This window comes from Clavelina lepadiformis, chromosome 3, assembly GCF_947623445.1.
Source record: "Clavelina lepadiformis chromosome 3, kaClaLepa1.1, whole genome shotgun sequence".
Taxonomy (NCBI): Eukaryota; Metazoa; Chordata; class Ascidiacea; order Aplousobranchia; family Clavelinidae; genus Clavelina; species Clavelina lepadiformis.
Window position 1 is genome coordinate 327065 of NC_135242.1, and position 18231 is coordinate 345295.

The 18231-nt window shown below is 41.8% G+C and overlaps 3 protein-coding genes across 5 annotated transcripts; 2 read left to right on the forward strand and 1 right to left on the reverse strand.

The window, feature by feature from the left end:
* Positions 1–5828: 5828 nt before the first annotated feature.
* LOC143449929 (cyclic nucleotide-gated channel alpha-3-like) lies at positions 5829–9843 on the forward strand. The gene is made up of 16 exons (XM_076950272.1): positions 5829–6105; positions 6180–6364; positions 6430–6559; positions 6618–6871; positions 6936–7072; positions 7150–7291; positions 7356–7414; positions 7634–7695; positions 7770–7961; positions 8190–8344; positions 8400–8575; positions 8636–8720; positions 8807–8931; positions 9036–9139; positions 9256–9393; positions 9642–9843. Exons 1-16 carry the CDS (start codon positions 5911–5913, stop codon positions 9681–9683), a joined length of 2181 nt encoding a protein of 726 aa, XP_076806387.1. The 5' UTR covers positions 5829–5910; the 3' UTR covers positions 9684–9843.
* Positions 9844–12993: 3150 nt separating this feature from the next.
* Positions 12994–15372, forward strand: LOC143450118 (protein BCCIP homolog). The gene is made up of 8 exons (XM_076950538.1): positions 12994–13022; positions 13134–13243; positions 13310–13419; positions 13482–13627; positions 14307–14480; positions 14548–14631; positions 14743–14880; positions 15025–15372. The coding sequence occupies exons 3-8, from the start codon at positions 13317–13319 to the stop codon at positions 15196–15198; spliced, it is 819 nt and encodes a 272-aa protein (XP_076806653.1). The 5' UTR covers positions 12994–13022; positions 13134–13243; positions 13310–13316; the 3' UTR covers positions 15199–15372.
* Positions 15373–15624: 252 nt separating this feature from the next.
* LOC143450119 (ciliary microtubule inner protein 2C-like) lies at positions 15625–18231 on the reverse strand. 3 transcript variants are annotated; one of them, XR_013114650.1, is made up of 7 exons: positions 18019–18231; positions 16986–17077; positions 16740–16875; positions 16518–16658; positions 16342–16454; positions 16090–16264; positions 15625–15846 (listed from the first exon to the last, which is right to left on the reverse strand). XR_013114650.1 is itself a non-coding variant. In XM_076950540.1 (6 exons), exons 2-6 carry the CDS (start codon positions 17057–17059, stop codon positions 15690–15692), a joined length of 621 nt encoding a protein of 206 aa, XP_076806655.1. In that variant the 5' UTR covers positions 17060–17077; positions 18019–18231; the 3' UTR covers positions 15625–15689. The 3 variants fall into 3 exon arrangements, 2 of the variants coding, with proteins under 2 accessions (XP_076806655.1, XP_076806656.1); XM_076950540.1 differs by lacking the exon at positions 16090–16264; XM_076950541.1 differs by having other exon boundaries at positions 15625–16264; positions 18019–18227.

An 18231-nucleotide genomic window follows, 5' to 3' on the forward strand; every position in this document is an offset into this window, starting at 1 on the left:
ATAAAAGAAACAAAAAGAGCGGGTGAGAGAAGGAGCGGCATAGAAAGTGGGAGGAGAATAAGGAGAAAGACAATTTGCTCCAACGTCATTTCCGGAAGAACGGTACGACGTCACCGGCAATGTAGTGTTGGTAGCTCGAAGGAGATTACAACACAGAATGTTTCTTTATCATACAATCGTGGCATGGTGACGCAACAATCAAATGTGCAGACACGTAATAAACTGGTCAGTATTTGATCATAATCGCCGCCACAGGAAGCTTTTGCTTCAACGGCAAAGGTCACGGCGTCCAGCGCTGCGTGATTACCTTAATATTGTTACGTCACAATGAGCATGAAGTTGTTCTGGTAAATCAACGGAATCGAAGAAAAACAAAGCCCGCCGAGTTTGTGGCCAACCTGATATAATGACGTAATAATAGAGTCGTACAACATGGAGATACCTTCGCGATGACCACGTTGACAGGGGCGCGCTAAACAACATTAATCAGTGGGAACTGAATCTAATGAACCAACAGGGTGGGATTTCGTTCAGGAAACCGAGTCAAGTGGCCTCAAATCATCTCGAGAATTCCACCTTCACCCAGATAAATAGGAAGCGATCTGCCGGGATTTTAACTCATAGACGCCGGTAACTTGATCAAATCATCGCTTCATTCAATTCCCAACAGAATTCGCTTTTTCTCATCTATTGCGTAATAATAAGCGCAGCATCCACAACTTGTTGCCGAAAAACAATAATTTAAACGCTGTCACGTGAACTTCGTTCCGCTTGAGTGCTCTAAAGAAGCAACACTTCAAATGAAATTCTAACAACATCGACGCTTCCACAACTTCCTTGTACTGCAGGAAGTGCTTAACGCAAAATCTCTGTGATGTCACAGTATAAAGCATAAGCGAATGCTTAAAACAAGTTTAAAGCCCCTAACTACGTCATAATTTCACCTTTAACCCGTCTTACCTGCGACCGATTCACGAACTTCGATCTAACCGTGACGTCATGTATCGCGCCATTTTCCTCGTCTTTTGTTCTGCGCATTTTACTAGATATATCGTATAATTGCGTCACAATTATGTTCACTAAAAATAACCGGTTCTACATCGGCCGCATTCATTTGCTACATGTCTGGAGATTCAATCGCTTTGCATTGCCATGGCAACCGAATAACTAGTGCCGACGTAACATATGTTTGGCGCATTTGAGGAGTCAAATATCAACCGACTTGATGAATTATTTAAAATTTACTGACATTTATTCGCATTTTCAATTAAGTTTGCAGCAAAAATGAAACTGGCAGCAGGTCCTGAATATTAAATAACAACAACGATATTATCAGTGAATATGACGAAACAACTATTAGGATTATGACGTAACATTTGGTAATTAGTTTCACTTTTGCAATTACTCATGTGTTTAAGCTTCTGGGGCCAGAGTCTCATCGCAAAATAAACAAACGGCAATTTCACTTTAAAACAATAATTTGCAATTTCTGAAGCCCTGCTCTACCAATAACGTCATAAATAGCTATTTTGTAACAAGAATAACGTAATGACGTAACAAACCAGCACAGGTCTGGGTGGAAATGGCTGACTCGCTGGTCCAGTTCTACGACTGAACGTGTTCACGACATTTTGTCGCTTCCTCTCCAAAACATGCGACCCGATAAGACAAGTGCAATGACCTCACGACTTGTGACGTCACATAGCACTTTATAAAATTTTCCAGAAGAAAGAAGCATCGATGACGTCTATAATTGCGTCACAAAGCCTACACTTATACGGTAAATCAGTGAATTCGAACTCAACTCAACATTTTGCATCAAAACTCGGTTCAAAGATTTGTCTCTGCACAACAACCTGACAATCTGCTCAAAGCGACTCACTGTTGAGCCAAAGAGCGCACAAGCACCCGGTAGGTCTATGGCAAATGAGCGGCCTTCTGCCAAGCGTACAAACAACCCTGTCAGGCAGAGGAAGTCACAATAAACAGCACTTCCCTTAACGCACACGCCGTGTCAAAAGTGATTCTCATAGGTACCAAGCGATTTTATTCCCACGTGAGCGTTCATTATTTTTTCATAATGGCTCATCAAAGGTCAGTTAGTTTGACGATTTTAAAGTCGTTATGGGCAAGATGTTAACAAGCAATATGCCAATGGCTAACAATGCGTTGATTGTTACGCAACTAACACCGTAAATTGTGAGAAACTTTCCAAAACAAAGTTTGATGGAAGGAAAACTTCTGAGGTCAAAATAATTATTTGATTACCGCTATTTCACCAAAGAAAATCGTGCGTTCAAAGCTATTTTTCACAGTTTCTTGTTAATCTAGTTTAAATGTTACGACATAGTGACCTTAACCTAAATCTACCTCCTAATCGAAATCTAGCTTTAATTAAAACTTAAATAGCCAACTTTTTGCAAACTCATTCTCCTAACCGGCTATCTTTAACAACAGGCTGCGTGACCTACACACGGTGAGATGGTCCCTCTCAATTACGTCACTACGGCGAGGTGACACCGTCTTTATCCTTGGATATAGTGATTGGGTTTGTATTAACTGCCGGTCTTTTGTTTTGAACTTTGCTCTAAATGCGAGGAAAAATAAGTTGTTGCACTTTCTACGAGTCGCGGATTTCACGCATTCACGCAATCTCTGACGCAATTTACGTCGCATGCTTGGCTGACCACATAACGTGACGTCATATCAAAAAAAATCAAGTGCAAAGGATTCAAACCACTGTAATATAACAACTAGGCAAAATAATTTCAAATTTTTGAAGGAATTCATTTGCAACTTACCTGAGCGAAATCTTCACAATCCAATGGCCAGGACGCTTTCCATTTAAAAAAGAATCAAAGTGGGTCGACAAATTCCATTATTAAGTGTGGGCGATTGAAAACATTTTGCCACTGAGGCAGTAACAGGGTTATCGGAAAGGATTTAATAAACTTGATTATATGAGCGCAAGAATTGGAACGATTTGTCGTCCACCGTAACTGAATCTTTAACTTGGAATGAATGACTCGGACGTCCGGAGATATAATTGACACAAGTATCACAAAACCTGTCTCCTACAAGGGAATGTCCCTACGCAATCTCGTTCCTTCTACTTTGCAACGAATCCCGACACTAAACACCACTGGCGTAAGTCTACCTTGATCTGCCAGGACAAAATGATTTATTGTGACGTAATACTTTTCAACTGTAGATCGCATAAAAGCGGTTTAAAATAAAAAGCGATATTTTAAAATTTTCCTGCTCGTCGTCATCATTTGAGGGGCTCTTCTGACCGGTAGACATCCACATCCACATCCACATCCACATCCACATCCACATCCACATCCACATCCACATCCACATCCACATCCACATCCACATCCACATCCACATCCACATCCACAATCATCCACAATCATCCACAATCATCCACAATCCTTGCATCTGCATCAAGTCTTAGTCATGGCCCAACACAGTGAAAGCGAGTTCTAGAACCAGTTTCTATTCGGTATTTACCTCGACGTGCGTTGAACATCTCGTTTGCACAGAAGCTCTTTTGGACGTGGCAACTTTGTACCGGTAGATGTCGCCAAAAACAATGGCGAAATAACCGTCACTTACGGGAAAGAACCTGATTAGAGAGCAAAACCACCGGATGTCTTGCTTCACTTGGAGGTTACGTTTGTCGGCGTAATGACGTCATCACATCTAGCGCCGTCCTCATTAATCACGTGGTCTTGATTTCATATACAACATAAACTGTGCAAGTCGCAGTTTGAACTTAACAACAGACGTCACGCCTAATGATTCCACCTTGTCGCGTCATTATCACCGCCAACGTATCAATTTTAAACTCAACGTAGTCAAACGAATGACGTCATTTGATGATCATGCTTGACAGGGGAAACACCGAAATGAAAATTTTACAATGACGTCAAGATGATTACAATCTTCCGATTATTAACCTTGTATTAACTCTGCACGGTCATTCATTGGCCTCCTGTAGTGTCCCATTCTCGATATTCAGCTCGCGATTGTGAAAGATCAAGCGCTCGATGGATTTTAAGTGAATTACTCCGATGTTGGAATAAGCACAAATATAATTTACGTCACACAGCGCTATTCACTGATTAAACTATTCAATGTAATTAATAGACAATTAATCATCGCCTTTAATTTGTCTTTCATTGTGACACTTTGAGCAGTAGTTGCGTCATCACATAAACATCTTATGACGCGAGACGTCGGTTTGCTTACTTGCAGTTTGTGAGATTAAATGATGATGTAAATAAGCAATCTGTGCCGGAGAATGGAAATGATCTTGTATTCGCCTTCACTGGAGGTTGTTCGCTTGAACGAGGCAGAGGAACAAACAAACTCTAAACTTTTCTCGCTATGTTGTTTCTGTGTTGATTTAAATAATTTCAGTCAAGAAACGTCCAATCAAAATTCATTGAGTTTCATCCGGGCTTTTAGTGAAGCTGGACACCGTTGTTCTTCACAATCGAGTTTTATCAAATTGAAATTTCCGAGAATAGAAATCGATTTGTTTCTTTAAGCGGATCGATTGAGGTTCCAAGATTGGTACCGGATAGATTGGCGGCACCGGATCAAGTCAACATGAGTCAACACAGGTCCATGTTGGCGACGAATATGCGAGTCGTTTGCAAATGAGACGTCCGGTAGCACATAATCGAGCTCACAAGAGGCAACTAGGCTGAAATAGTTGCGTTTTAGCTGCTTCACGTCATAAAACAGCGGCTAAATCATGACCTCATAAATAATTTATAGACATCATACAATTGAGTTTGAACTTGCACGTTGTTCGCATCTGTCGAGGTCAAGCGGTCGAGCAAGATTTATCATCGAGTTTTTTCAGAAAATTTGTTGTTTAATTTATTTTTTGGCAAAAAACGATTCCACGAGGAAAGAAACATCGCAAAGTTGAGGACAACGAGTTAAATTCGTTTGAAGCTTGCCCAGGTTGGTTTTAATGGCGTTGAAAAATAGACTTCGTGTGGCGCTTGGTGCTTGAGGCGGTGCAGTGTTGCCTGATATGACATCAAAGAAGAGATGACCACAAACTTTTAACCTCGCTGCATTGATAGGCGGCGGTGGTTTTACCAAATTAAAAATCTGATTTTTTGAAAATGATGAAAAGAGAAAAAATCTGACAATTTGATCACCTAGCTGTAAAAATTCGCCGCAAACGAAGATCATTAAAAAATAAAGATACTAAAGAATTAGGTTTTCGAGAAATATTCCGGCTCATTCATAGAACCAACGCAGTAAAAAAATTTGATTATTACCAAAACGCTCCTTTAGTCCATACCCCGCGATTTATAAGTGCTGCAGTCTACCCCCAAAAGGTATGACGTATTGGATTATTCTCTCTTCATCTTTCGTGATGATGATTTCTTTGAAGATGATGGAGGAATATCGACTGGAACGTGCTGACAAGAAACATGTTTCAAAAATATTTAAACTTGTTTCAATTAAACGTCGGTGTTTATCGATAATTTTGTTCCCTTCTCTTTTTAATTTCAATCACTCTGACAAGTTCAAAGCACGTATCAATCCCATTATGACGTGATAACTCGTCAAACAAAGCTTTTTTTGATTTTTATGTTCACGTTGAAAGATTTAAGTTTCGATAAAAGTTTGAATGGCGGATATAAATTGTTTGTTTGGACAAAGCGTACTGAAAGTCAGAAGTTGCTAAAAGTGGAATTGGCGAGGAAGCTTTTTCAAGTGGAACTGTATTGTATAAAAACGTTGTCTGTTCTTTAGTTTCTATATTTATATCAAGTCTTCTTCTTGCAGCAAAGTTTACACAGAACTGAAAGTATTAAGCTCTTTGGCATCAGGATGACGAAATGTGCCGGCTTATAAAATTTTCATGTTTTGAGAATGACCAAAATTTTCCTTAAATCAAATCTATTTCAAAAAATCTGGAATATTTCTAAAATGTCTGATTCGAATTTGGACGCAATCATATTCCCTGATGACGTAGATGGGACAAAGGAGGAAGTGACGTCACAGGAAAAAGCGCGCGATACCTGGATGAAGATGAAGAGCATCCTCAAGTTTAGGAGCATGCTCAAGGTCAAGTTTGTCAGGTTTAATCAACAAATAAGCTGCTTATTGTGACGTCGAAATAAATCGCGTTTCGCGCGCAGGTGACCAGAAAGATACTTCCTGTAGATGAGGACCAAGAGTCACGTGACAGCAATTTCTTCGATCATTCGTTTACGAGGAGGAGGTGGTCGTCCATAAACAACGCGCAAAGAGCGACGTCAGAATCGAAGGAGTTCGAGGATGACGAGATCCCGATCAAGGGAAGTGAGAAGGATCCAACTCACAAGTGCGACCTCTCGTGTCCTCATCTTGCTGCCGCAACATGATTTATATGATGTCTATATTTTTCAGGAGGAGCAGGTTGGTCATAAACCCGGAAGGGAGCTTCCTCAAAGTGTGGCTCGCGCTCATCACCGTCATCATCCTCTATTACGCCTGGATCCTCATCGCCAGGCAGGCGTTCGAGCAGCTCCGGACCTACGTGAGTCTCATCCTCTCATCTTTCGTTGCAGATGAGTGACTTTTTGAATCTTTTGCAGCTTCCCTGGCACTTCTTCGACTACTCGTGCGATCTGCTCTTCCTCCTCGACATCTTTGTGCAGATGAGGACTGGATTCCTGGAGGATGGACTCCTCGTCGTCGACCACGGAGAGATGGCGAAGAGATATCTCAGATCAAAGCGATTCGTCGCGGACGTCATCAGCCTCATTCCGTTAGATTTGGCTTCGTCACAGAACCCATTGTTACGTTTCCCTCGCTTCATAAAAGTTTACAGAGCCAAGGAATTCTACAGGTTTCCAACCCGCTGCATTATAGATATCTTAATTATGACGTCATAAGGTGATATGTGATGACAGGAAAGTGCAGTGGTTGACCCCGTCTCCGACGTCACTGAGGGTGATCAACCTGGTCCACGCTCTGATGTTGATTCTCCACTGGTTCGCCTGTTTCTACTTTATGGTCAGCCTAAGCGAAGGATTTAGCACACAGCCAGGTCGCGATCGCCTTTGTTACGTAATAAACAAGGGCTGTATCATGGTCCGTAATGTGTTTTTGAATTTGTGTGAACAGATCGGCGCGGTTGGTCGTACCCACTTCTAGATGGGCAGCCTGAATGGGGAACTCTGTCGAGGAAGTATCTTCATTCGCTCTATTGGTCCTTCCTCACCCTCACAATGATCGGGGAGAAGCAGTCGCCGGACTCGAACGTGCAGTGAGTTTGTGACGTTTCATTTCATAACTTTTCAACAATCTCTAAGATTTCTGTTGTATGGTAGGTACCTGTACACGTTGGCAGCTTATTTCCTCGGCGTCTTCGTCTTCGCTACGGTGGTCGGTAGGTTCGATTTGTGGGTCTAGAGTTTGTTTTGTCCATTGTTACGAAACAATACGAGAATAATAAACACGCGATAACCAAATGTTTCTTTTCAAAACATATTGTCAGCAATCGGCTGACGCGTTGTGAGTATAAGTCGTGGTAGTTTTGTTGTACCGCGTCACCATCCATCAAAATTTGTTGTTTTTGTTGATTGACAAACATAGACATATTATTCAGGGCAAGTCGGCAACGTAATTGCAATCCAGAACGAGAATGTTCAAGCTTACCAAAAGATGGTGGTAAGTGCAAACCTTCTTAGGTCCTTAAATAAAGTGGAGCTTATATTTGAACAATTTAATTACTTTTTTGTCAGGATGACGCGAAATCTTTTATGGAAGCGAAACACATTCCAAAATCGCAACAGAAACGCGTCCTTCGCTGGTATGAATATTCCCGCGCGCGCGGAACTCTGAATGGTGCAAATGACATCACAAGTCTGCGGATGATGCCAGATTCACTAAAGACTGGACTGGCCGTCTACATCAACTACAGCACCCTGGAAAAAGTGAAGGAAGCTTAAATTGTTTCGCCTCATTAATTAAACATTTTTTTGACCCTCGGCCTTTGTCATAATGTTCATTGTTGTAACAGCGTTGTACGAGATAAAGCAACTGTTGTGTCGTCATTATGCACAGCTTAAGTCTGAGCCTCGCGGGGCAGTGATTAAAGTTTTATGAAATCGTGATGAATCGCTCTTCACATTATTCAGTTACGTCATCTCTTCTCGCGCTAGGTGTCTATCTTCAAACTGGTCCAGCCCGAGTTTCTTCACCACCTCGTCTTAAAGATGAAGTCGTGCATATTCACTCCTGGTGACGTCATTTGCAGGTACGGTGACGTCGCGCAAGAGTTGTACATCGTCAATCACGGAATACTGAAGGTCATTAGGTAAGTGACGTCAGTCAAACGTTTTAAACATGACGTCAACAACGATGCTCTCCAGTGAAGCGGGGAAGGAGGTGACGCAGCTGAAGACAGGAGATTTTTTCGGTGAGATCGGGATTTTAAATCTCAGCGGCGGAGTGAACAAGCGGGTGGCGACCGTGCTTAGCTTCGGGTACTCCGAAGTCTTTACCCTGCACGGGGACGACGTCCTGCAAGCGATGGAGTACTACCCAGGTACTTCCCCTTTGTTTACCCTGTTATTGCTATAGTGATTACGCGAGTACGCATGCGCAGAAGCAAAGAAACTTCTTCACATGTACGGGAAGCAAAGGTTCGAGCAATCGCGGAAACACTCCGGCCCGCACTTGACCAGTCAAACGTGAGTTCAGTGTCATGGTGAAGGTCACTTCTTGTGACGTCATTGTATAAACACTTTTTTGAGCTTGTTGAAACGATTTTCATGAGATCTTCCACCGAGTTGAGGAGAATCGAGACTAGGCCGAGAAGACCAACTCGATCTAAATCCGCAACCGAGATGCCGGTCGCCTCAACTGCGCCATCCCTGGTCACCTCTCCCACAAGATATGTCGGTATGACGTCAGTAGGAATCGTTTATGATGCAAGTTAATGTTTGTTCGGGAAACAAAGTTGTAAAAACGTTACTGTTTCATTTAAAAGTTTGTTCTTCTTTCAGATAAAAATGTTAACGAAAAATGTAGGCATCCGCTAGAGAGCGTTGAAGAATTGAGCTCTGAAGATGATTCATTTTCAGAGAACGACATTTCTGGCATGGACTTGGTGAATACGCAATCACGTTGCCTGCCTTCTACAGCAGTTTGCTTTGATTCGTTTATTTTCATCTCAGTTTAAACTACTGTATTATCTTAGCTCTTCCTCTTATGTGTTGCTGCTAGGCCTCGTTAAGGGAGAAATTCAAGTTGGTTGCAGATGAAAGCAAGGAACAGAAGAAAGTGATAAAAAAGTTACAACTTGAAATAAAAGCGAAATATTGTGACGTCAAGCAGCTTCAAGAGGATGTGACGTTGTTAATGGTGGGTTGAAACTAGTGATATGATGGGAAATTCATTCATAAACTTTAACTTATAACTGCTTCTCATCCCCATATCAACCAATTCTAGATTTTGGGTACTTAAAGTAGGTCACAGCGCATAACTCAATTATGACGGCAGAAATTGATTACCTGATAAACTAATCATGTTTTTGCCTGTAAAGGGCAAACCTGATAAACTCTATTTGCAAAATACAAATGAAGAACTTAATTTGTTTAAACTGACCATAGAACAAACTTGAAAACCACCAGACCAGCCCATGGGAGCTTTAGATGGAAGTAGTGCTTTGTGAAGCCAGCTCGTCATCCGTCGCGTGATGCATCAAGACCTATCGCATTTTGTCATATTTTTTGAGAGATTGTTCATTCGTTTGTTCGGTTAACATCGTTTTGTTACCTTTAACAGAATTTGCATTGAGCGTCAACATCGTTGTGCACGAATATATGATGTCTATAGTTTTTATATTATTGTGTAGTTTGAGCTCCGAGCACATGCTGATGAATGGAAGTTAAGTTGCACGGCACGAAGGTCTAGGTCAGGGATGGCGAACCTTTTTTAGTGCATGGGTCACAAAAGAGACCTTAATCCTTGAAAAAGCAAAAGTGGGTCATACAAAGTAGGCCTACAAAGAGACCAACTCAACAGAATATAAAAACTTAGGCCTACTTGCAGGCATTAAATGTTTGCAGCTTACCAGACCACACTAATCCTGAACAGCCAAGAGGCATGCAGTCACTAAAGGGTACAAATATGTAACATGATTTAATAACAATCAAGAGCACAATAGCTTTATTACGTTATAAGCACCCAGTAACTTGCCGTGATACTGATAACGCACTACTACGGCTTTAGTTGTGTCAGACTGCTATATGGCAATTCGGTACGGTACTAGATTAAAATAGGTTGGGGCCTTATTACAAATATTTAGTGAAACATTTATTCTTTGCTTAAATATTTGTTTAAATTTCATTATTTTAAAAAAGACAAGTGGGTCACTGAAAATCTGTGATGGGTCACTTCGTGACCCGCGGGTCAGTGGTTCGCCATCCCTGGTCTAGGTGATAGGTCTAGGGCAGAGATCGCCTTTACTTTTGAGCTCAAAATAAATAATACGATACCAAAGTAGAAAAAAAGTTGTGTTGACATTTAGTTACAGTTTCAACTCGACAATGAGAAAAACTTAAAATCAGCGTTTCCCTTGTGGAGACAGAAGAGAAATGCAAATTTGTTTCCCTTTTTGGAGATTGCAGCTTTCCATAAACGTGTGTGCAGTTTCCACGCTTTACTTTTGTGACTTTCATATCATGGTTGCGTCAAGTCGTGTATTTGCTACTTCTCAAGACTTTGACCCGACGAGTTCAAACTGAATTTACGCCGCCTGACCAAGTTGACTGCAGGTCATGAGCTTACCCACATCCTGAAATAGACTTTATGGACATTGAGCTCGTACTTGAAAGTGTGACACCTGTACGCACGAGATTCATAAACGTGCACGCCAATTTTTTTCTCTTTATGGCTATTTATAATAAATAAACAAAGAATTAAGCCTTCAATCTGTGAGTGTAAACCTTCACGACAGACTGCAGAGTATGACAGTTTTCGAGTTGATGTCGACTTTTGCAGAAGCAAAAATTTGGTGAAACAAGGAGAAGCAGAAGCACTACGACTTGTGGCCAAAGGACTGCTGCAGACTGCTCGGCCTTGTACAGGCGCGGTGTGAAACTGTATGATAGAAATTGTAGAAAAATCAGTGTATTCTGTTTTTTTTTTTTTTAGGGAGATCGGTTTTAAACATTAGTTTTGCAGTATTAATCGAAGCAAGAGTTAGTGTCTCCTTTTTCTTTCAGAGACACTGTTTTGCCCTGGTGTTGTTCTGGAAAAAAGTCTTCCATGTGCTACTGCCATACTTAGCAGTCTGGCATACAGACATCACGCCAAATATTTCCACCTTGCACGATTTCTTGTCGTAAACTGCCGTACTGTCCAATCGGGACAATGAGGAAACAACTCATTTTATTCATCGCCTGTGTAGGCTTAGTGTTGTCAACCTCGTGCATTGTCTCACAAACGCACCGTTTAGCCATTCAGCTCAAAGAATTATAGACTCTGCTGGGCCAGACTGCAGAGTATCGCAATTTTCGCGAAAATCTTGGCGATGCAGAAACAAAATTCTCATCCGAAAGGAAGCAGCTGCTGGTTCAAGCACGTCCGTCATTTGTGGTGGGGCAAGGTGTGGCTTTTTATGATAGAAAAATGAAAAAAGTAACATCCTTTTCTTTAGAGATAGCCTATCACTTTTTCTTGGTGTGCAATATTGTTTCGTCAAAAAAACCTCAGCTATGCTCCTGCCATGCCCTCCACCTACTGGGCACTTATTGAGGCCCCAGGTTGCACTCCATGTGGTGCCTTCGATATAATTATAAAGCGCCGAAAGTCAATTTGGTATAAACTACAAACACCTCGAATATGTTATGCCAAGTTGCCAACTACGGTTTCTTAAAAAGCAGAAAAAGTACACTGTGCTCTTTTTCATCCCCACAAAGTTGACATTGTTGCACCAATAGCATAAAGAGGAGAGTTGGCTGTCGTACTTTCCAGTTGGGCGGAAGCCAATGCTAACCCGAGTGGGTTAACAAAACATTGTCAAAGAAAGAATTTGTATTGCACCGGTATGGTTGGGCGGCCAGTGTACAGAAAAATATTTTATCGTGCTGATTTAAACCTAAATAAACAAGTTATACTCGACGCACAACAACAGAATTTATAACATCACAGGCAAAATTTTATCATAACATACTTTAAAGCTCTGTCGTTCAGCCAATGCACCAGAGCATTTGTTGTGATGTGGCTCATATTTATTAACAATTTTCTACCCAACAAAATTTTTTTAAATTGTCTAGGCCTACATTTTTAAGAGAGCAAATTAATAAAATTTTGGCAAGATCTGTCAGACAAATGCCACAAGGAAAACTGAAAACAAAAGTTGCAGTGCCAAGTGCTTCAAAGAAGAAAAATTTGCAGCGCAAGAAACAAAAAACATTGAAGAAGGGAGGTGAGGTTACGCTTCATTGCTTTTCGTCACTTATATTATTTATTATTATACTAAGTAAATAATCTGTAATGTTGACTCACGGATGTTTTCACTAATCAGACACGACATTAGATTAAACAAAGGAAATTGTGGAGTTTATATTGTTTAGTTCAATGTTCCCCAACTAATGTACCGTGAGAGGTCATCAGGTGTACTACAACAGAATAATGTGTCTATGTCAGCACTCAGCAGTATGTAGTGCCAGGCAGCACGTTAATAATCTTCCATCAGATGGCAACGGCACGTATGAAGCTCATGCACTAGTTTCACTCGCGCACTGTTTTGTGGAATGTTTGTTAAGTGGTGTGCCGTGGGATTTTCTAATGTAAAATATGTGCTGCTCAAAAGTTGGGAAACACTGGTTTTGTGGTCGTAGAACCCAGCTTAATTGGTGGATACTTTTGTGTTGTTTTGCTGACCCCAGCGCTACTTTAGAAACGAATGACCAGTGGTGTGCTTTGCAGGAAAAAGCATCGCGCCAAAGAAAACGAAGCTGATTGAAGCGGCAAAGATCAAGAAGGTGATTGGTTAAAACATGGTGATGTCATAATGAAATGAGGCAAAGTCACGAAGTCTGCAACATCAGTTTTCGGCTTGAAACCCTCAGCATTGTGATGTCATAATTTTGTAGAACCTAACGCAGTCTATCAACAAACACATCGAGAAGGAAGTCATCCTCCAGGCCGGGAAGAACAACGTTGGACTCTCCGTCATTGAGAAGAAGACCAACTCTAATAAGAGGTGCTGGCTTCAACTTTTGCACATAGGAAGAGCATAAGTATGATATCCATGCTTTAATCTATTCAGGTGAGGAATGTCGGATGCAAAGAAGTTGAGAGAAGATGAGGAATCCAGTGACGATGAAGAGGAGGATATGGAGCTTGTTGTGGAGGAGGAAGTCAACATCGACTTTGAAGGTGCAATTTGGAGCTTTTTGCAGCTCTTCAGGATTGTGATGTCATTGAGGTTTTGATGTTAGGTTTCACTCCTTCTGATGAAGACTCCAGTGGAATCCGGCTCCTGCTGCTCCAGTTGTTCTCACAGGAGGCAAAGATCAACATCCCTCAATTAGCTGATGCGATTATTTCACAGAACTTCATTGGAACGGTTCTCAAACAGTCCGAGGTGCGACAAATTGTGAGAATGTTCTAAGGCAGACATCAATTATGAGCGATATCTGTAGTTGGCGGCATTGCTTCGTAATTTATCCGCTTATGTCTCCCCATGCTCTATGGCAGAGTGCTCGTGATATTGAGTTTGCACCACAATGTGGCTCAAGACACAACCAATTTTATCCGGACTAATGATCGAAGTGTTGGGTAATTTTTATTACGATTTTGGTTCATAATAAAGTAAAATCCGGTTATTACTTTCATGGTTGTTACAACTAACCACTTGTTGCATCCAAATTTCTCAAACGAAATTTCGTTATTAAATCCTCGTCATTAAATCCCGGTTGATACGTCCAATCATGAGCCACCACTTTACACACCTGCTTTTAATTTCCCATCCAGACAAATTGTGTTCATATAATGGCCTGGTATGAACGAAAATGTAATCAAACAAGCTGTGTGGGTTAATGGCTGTTTACTGTGAAGAAACAATTGCTGATTATGAACAAATATATAACAGACTCTTTGAGAATGTCTGTCATTGCAGTTAAAGGGATCTTCTTGTTCCAGCCTCCATGTTGAATAGATACAGTGCGACACTTCCACTGCATTTTGAGTGTTGCATGACTTGTATCCGAGATATCGGCTTCTCTGTAGAAAATTTTAAGTTGTCAAATTTTTTGCTATTTCAGTCGCTTTCTAATGACAGCACCGATGATGACTCTGCAGAAGATGTCTATGGGATTGTCACTTGTTATTCGTTGACTCGTCCACAAGATGACGTCACAAAGTCATTGTTCGACTACCTCTTGTCGAAATGCAAAGGCAGCAAGATGGCTGATGAAAACAGACGATATTTTGAAAAGGTGCATACGACGTGCAATAGTCGATGTTGTTTGTCAGGTCGCTGATGTCATCATGACGTGTGTTTAGGTGCTTGATGCTGGTGCGGCAGGTGCCAGTGGCGCTTGCCTCGGCTTCATAATCAACGAGAGGTTCGTCAACGTCCCGCCCCAGGTACAACCTCGTATATACTCTGCTGATTGCGTCATGTTGGTCGTCTGCCAGATGGCGAGTGTGACGGGAATATTTTCTCCTGCTAACTTGCTTGTAACTTCGCTTTGTCAGGTATCGCGGCCGATGTTCGAGAAATTGACGGAGGAAATATTGACTGCCACCTCGCGCCGACACAAATCGAGCTTCGATTTCTCGCATTACGTTATGATATGCAAAGTGTATGCTGAGTCACCTTCCAAAAGTGGCCAGGTGAGTCAGCATATCCGCCACCATGAATCTTGTGAAGGAATCATTGATGAAGTGCTTGAGTTGACGCTTCATATTCAAACGTTGTTACCTTGTTGGCTTTTCACGTAATTGATGACGTAACATTGTGCTGACGTAATATTCCAGAGCGGCGGGGACTTGTACGTGAACGCGGAGGAGGAATTATTTTCCGAACAATCTCTTGTCTCCTTCGATTATAAGATATCTGTCGATGATGACGTCACTAAAACAAGACGCGTCCTCCTGCTTTCGCGGGAAGGTTTCCAGAAAGCGATTATAACAATCAATGAGTGCTTGTGACGTCATTATGCGTGTGGTTTCCCACTTTTCATGAGCATCTACTTTATCGTAGCTGGGTGAGGTTTCTTGTGCTTTTGGAGTTGGCCGCTGGGTGTCGCTTTTAAGCATAAATGGACTTTTTGAGTTTCAGCGCCAGGTTATATGACGTCATCGACAAATAAAGCAGTGATTGGACGGTTTTTGTGCGAAGTTTTGCAGCTTTCTAGAGACGCCAAATCTTTTTAAACTCGTCGCCCAACATCTCAAGACTCGTTTAATCCCAGCGTCGACTTGAAAAATAATTTCCTTCCTATTTGGGCCTCTTATTTTAAGCTGATGTCGCTCGCCCAGTCTGACTTTAAAGCTTGTAGCCGTCGGGGAATCTAATCAAATCGGACCAAATCTCTTGCTGGCCTAGCACGGGTCCCCTTCCTAAAGTTCCACCAGTGATTTTGTGCAATTTTATTCACAAGTCCAACCACGATAAAAGATATACATTGCAGATGACGTAATTAACGTTTTTCGAAATGGACGTCACGCATCGCCCGATCTCTTATGCCCGAGGTTGGGTTGAAACGTTGACGCATCGTGATCGTGCGTGCGCGTGCGTCAGATATGGTTGGTACGTCGACGTCAGTTGAACGGGAAAGTCTGCTTCCTTCCAGCATTCTAGAAAACAATTTTGCGATTGTGACGCATCGGTACATGAACGCCAATCAGGTTGACGCTCGATTTGGTGAATCTAATTCAACGATTCGGTCTCAACGCAATCAACAATTTCACATAATTTACCGACTTGACGTAAGATTTTGCAAAAACAAAAGTTGGTACGAAACAAGATGAGTGCAAAGCAAACTCTCATGCATGATAAGCCACAAATAATTCACAGCAAAACAAAACGAAAACACTCACTGCAAGGCAAATAGCTAACAAATTTATGACGTCACAAAAAGCATAATGATCACGTTTTCCCGATTATATCAGAGGGGAATTTCCCTCCCTGAAAAACATAGAAACTTGCTTCTGGGGGCCCACGATAGGTGGCGCGCGTGAGATCATCTGGTTGTGGGAACTTCCGGTTTGATTTCTTTTCAAATCAGAAAAATTAATAAAAACAGAAAATGCAAATCAAGCGGCAAACAACAGCGTCGCAAGCGGACTTACACTCCAGGCAACCCCGAGAATCTCTCCTCGGCCTTGACCGGGATCACGAAGAACTTTTCCCGCCCGACCAACCCCGTCTTGTCCCGGTACGAGTTCCTGTGCCCGCAACTCATCTAGCAATAACAATTACGTCATCTGTGATTTTTTTATGTATTATTGCGTCAGAGCGCACTTACGCCGTCGAAGCTTTGAAGTTCCTTTGTTCTGTCATAATCGACGTTGTAGCGACTCCAAGTGGGGGTAGTTCTGTACTTCTCGCGCGTCCGGGTTCGATTCCCGATCACGAGAGGCGGGTCGTGGGTGTAAATAGTTGGGAACTGCGCATCGTTACGTAATTGTTACATTCTGAAGTCTGTAAGTTCCTTTATGACATCTTTATTACGTCACTCTCAACTTACCTGGCCACCTTTGGCGCTGTAGGGTGACTTGCTGGTGTTCAGTGTTTCCGAGCGAAAATCTTGGAAATATTTGAGAGTAGCGTTGCCATAGGTGTCGCCATATTTGTACATTAGGTTGGGGATGTAGCCCTTGTACCTGCCACGAAAGTAACCTTATATTACATGGATTTATTGCACGGGTCGGCAATAATTGCGTCACAATGACGTACGTATTAGTTCATCATGAGGTTATTTATGTATGCTCACCCAGGCATGACGGCGGGCGGTATGTAAGTTGCATTGTGGGTAGTGACCAGAGTGCCAGCGCTCCTAGAAGCCATTTTTAACTCAAAACTTTTCTGGAATAAAACGGAATTAGAATCACAAACCTTTACCAGAACTTTGCACTGAAGTTATTACTCGGAGTGATCTGCTTTTGGCTGAGGGATGTCCGGCACGACCTCGAACAGATCGGCCGAACACCACCCTCAAACAATAGGGGTCCTAAAACTTTTAATTTTTCTACTGGAGACGTCACTGCAGACATCTGAGTAGCAACCAGGCGACCGATTCACATAATTGTCTGTGCTCGGCTGCAGACTTCTTCGGAACTTGACCTTGACCGACCACAAACATTAACACTGCTGCTGCCAAACCTACACTAGCGTCGTTGCCAACGCTACCGCCTACTCAACAGGTTATTGCCTTTGTCAAACATTAACCTATGACGTCACAATATCTTTAAAGCGCTGAAGCGTTAAGTTCAGGATAGCGCTAACAGCACTTATACTGGAGAGTTGGCTTGGAACGGCGCGAAATAAAATATTCTCGAATATTTTCACCCTGTAATAATATGCCTCTGTCCTTAACAATAGCATAAAGCGCAGTCACCCTGCTATTCATGGCAGAGGTGTCGCTTACATTTTGACAAATTAAACCAACACGAATCCGGCCCACCTAAGCATACGTAACAATGGGAACCAATTGTGACGTCACGGCACCTATTGTGCTCGTAATTCAAAGCTTTTGTTCGAGTTAATGCGCAATATTCACACCGGTTCAACGTAAAGGAAGGAAATTTATCATCAGTCTCGGTATAAAGGCATAAAAGGTCTCTAGTTCAATCTTGTACGTCTGTCACCTCAAAGTCGGGAGACCGCGATTAATAAAATTAGTTTTGAAAAATTCGATAAAAATTTAAGCAAAAATTATTCAAAAATTTTGAATTGTTTATTGAAGTTACCTTTAAATAAAAAATAATTCGAACACTAGTGTGCAGCAAAGAGATACTGGCGCTTACCTGTCCACGAATCTGCAACTGCTAAGTGGCGTCGGCCGTCAGTGGGGTGGCCTGGTTCCTGCTGAAATTTTACAATCAAATTTTAATGGCGGCAAACCCTTTGTCCACAATTTTCTTTTTATGCAAAGTATTTTCAAGAAATCCCCACATTCCACGAGCTTGAAATATCAAATTTACTATTTGTTTTCTCCGCTCTGTGAGTCCATAAATAAC

Bases quoted from the DNA above. Each gene is read 5' to 3' on its own strand.
- LOC143449929 (XM_076950272.1), top strand. From the start codon at position 5,911: ATGACCAAAATTTTCCTTAAATCAAATCTATTTCAAAAAATCTGGAAT. The intron at 6,365-6,429 runs GTGCGACCTCTC...TATATTTTTCAG, and splicing joins GAGAAGGATCCAACTCACAA to GAGGAGCAGGTTGGTCATAA. The intron at 8,576-8,635 runs GTACTTCCCCTT...ACGCATGCGCAG, and splicing joins AGCGATGGAGTACTACCCAG to AAGCAAAGAAACTTCTTCAC.
- LOC143450119 (XM_076950540.1), bottom strand. From the start codon at position 17,059: ATGGCTTCTAGGAGCGCTGGCACTCTGGTCACTACCCACAATGCAACT. The intron at 16,876-16,985 runs GTGAGCATACAT...CTTTCGTGGCAG, and splicing joins CCGCCCGCCGTCATGCCTGG to GTACAAGGGCTACATCCCCA. The intron at 16,659-16,739 runs GTAAGTTGAGAG...AACGATGCGCAG, and splicing joins ACAGCGCCAAAGGTGGCCAG to TTCCCAACTATTTACACCCA.
- LOC143450118 (XM_076950538.1), top strand. From the start codon at position 13,317: ATGTCGGATGCAAAGAAGTTGAGAGAAGATGAGGAATCCAGTGACGAT. The intron at 13,420-13,481 runs GTGCAATTTGGA...TTTTGATGTTAG, and splicing joins AGTCAACATCGACTTTGAAG to GTTTCACTCCTTCTGATGAA. The intron at 14,481-14,547 runs GTGCATACGACG...ACGTGTGTTTAG, and splicing joins ACAGACGATATTTTGAAAAG to GTGCTTGATGCTGGTGCGGC.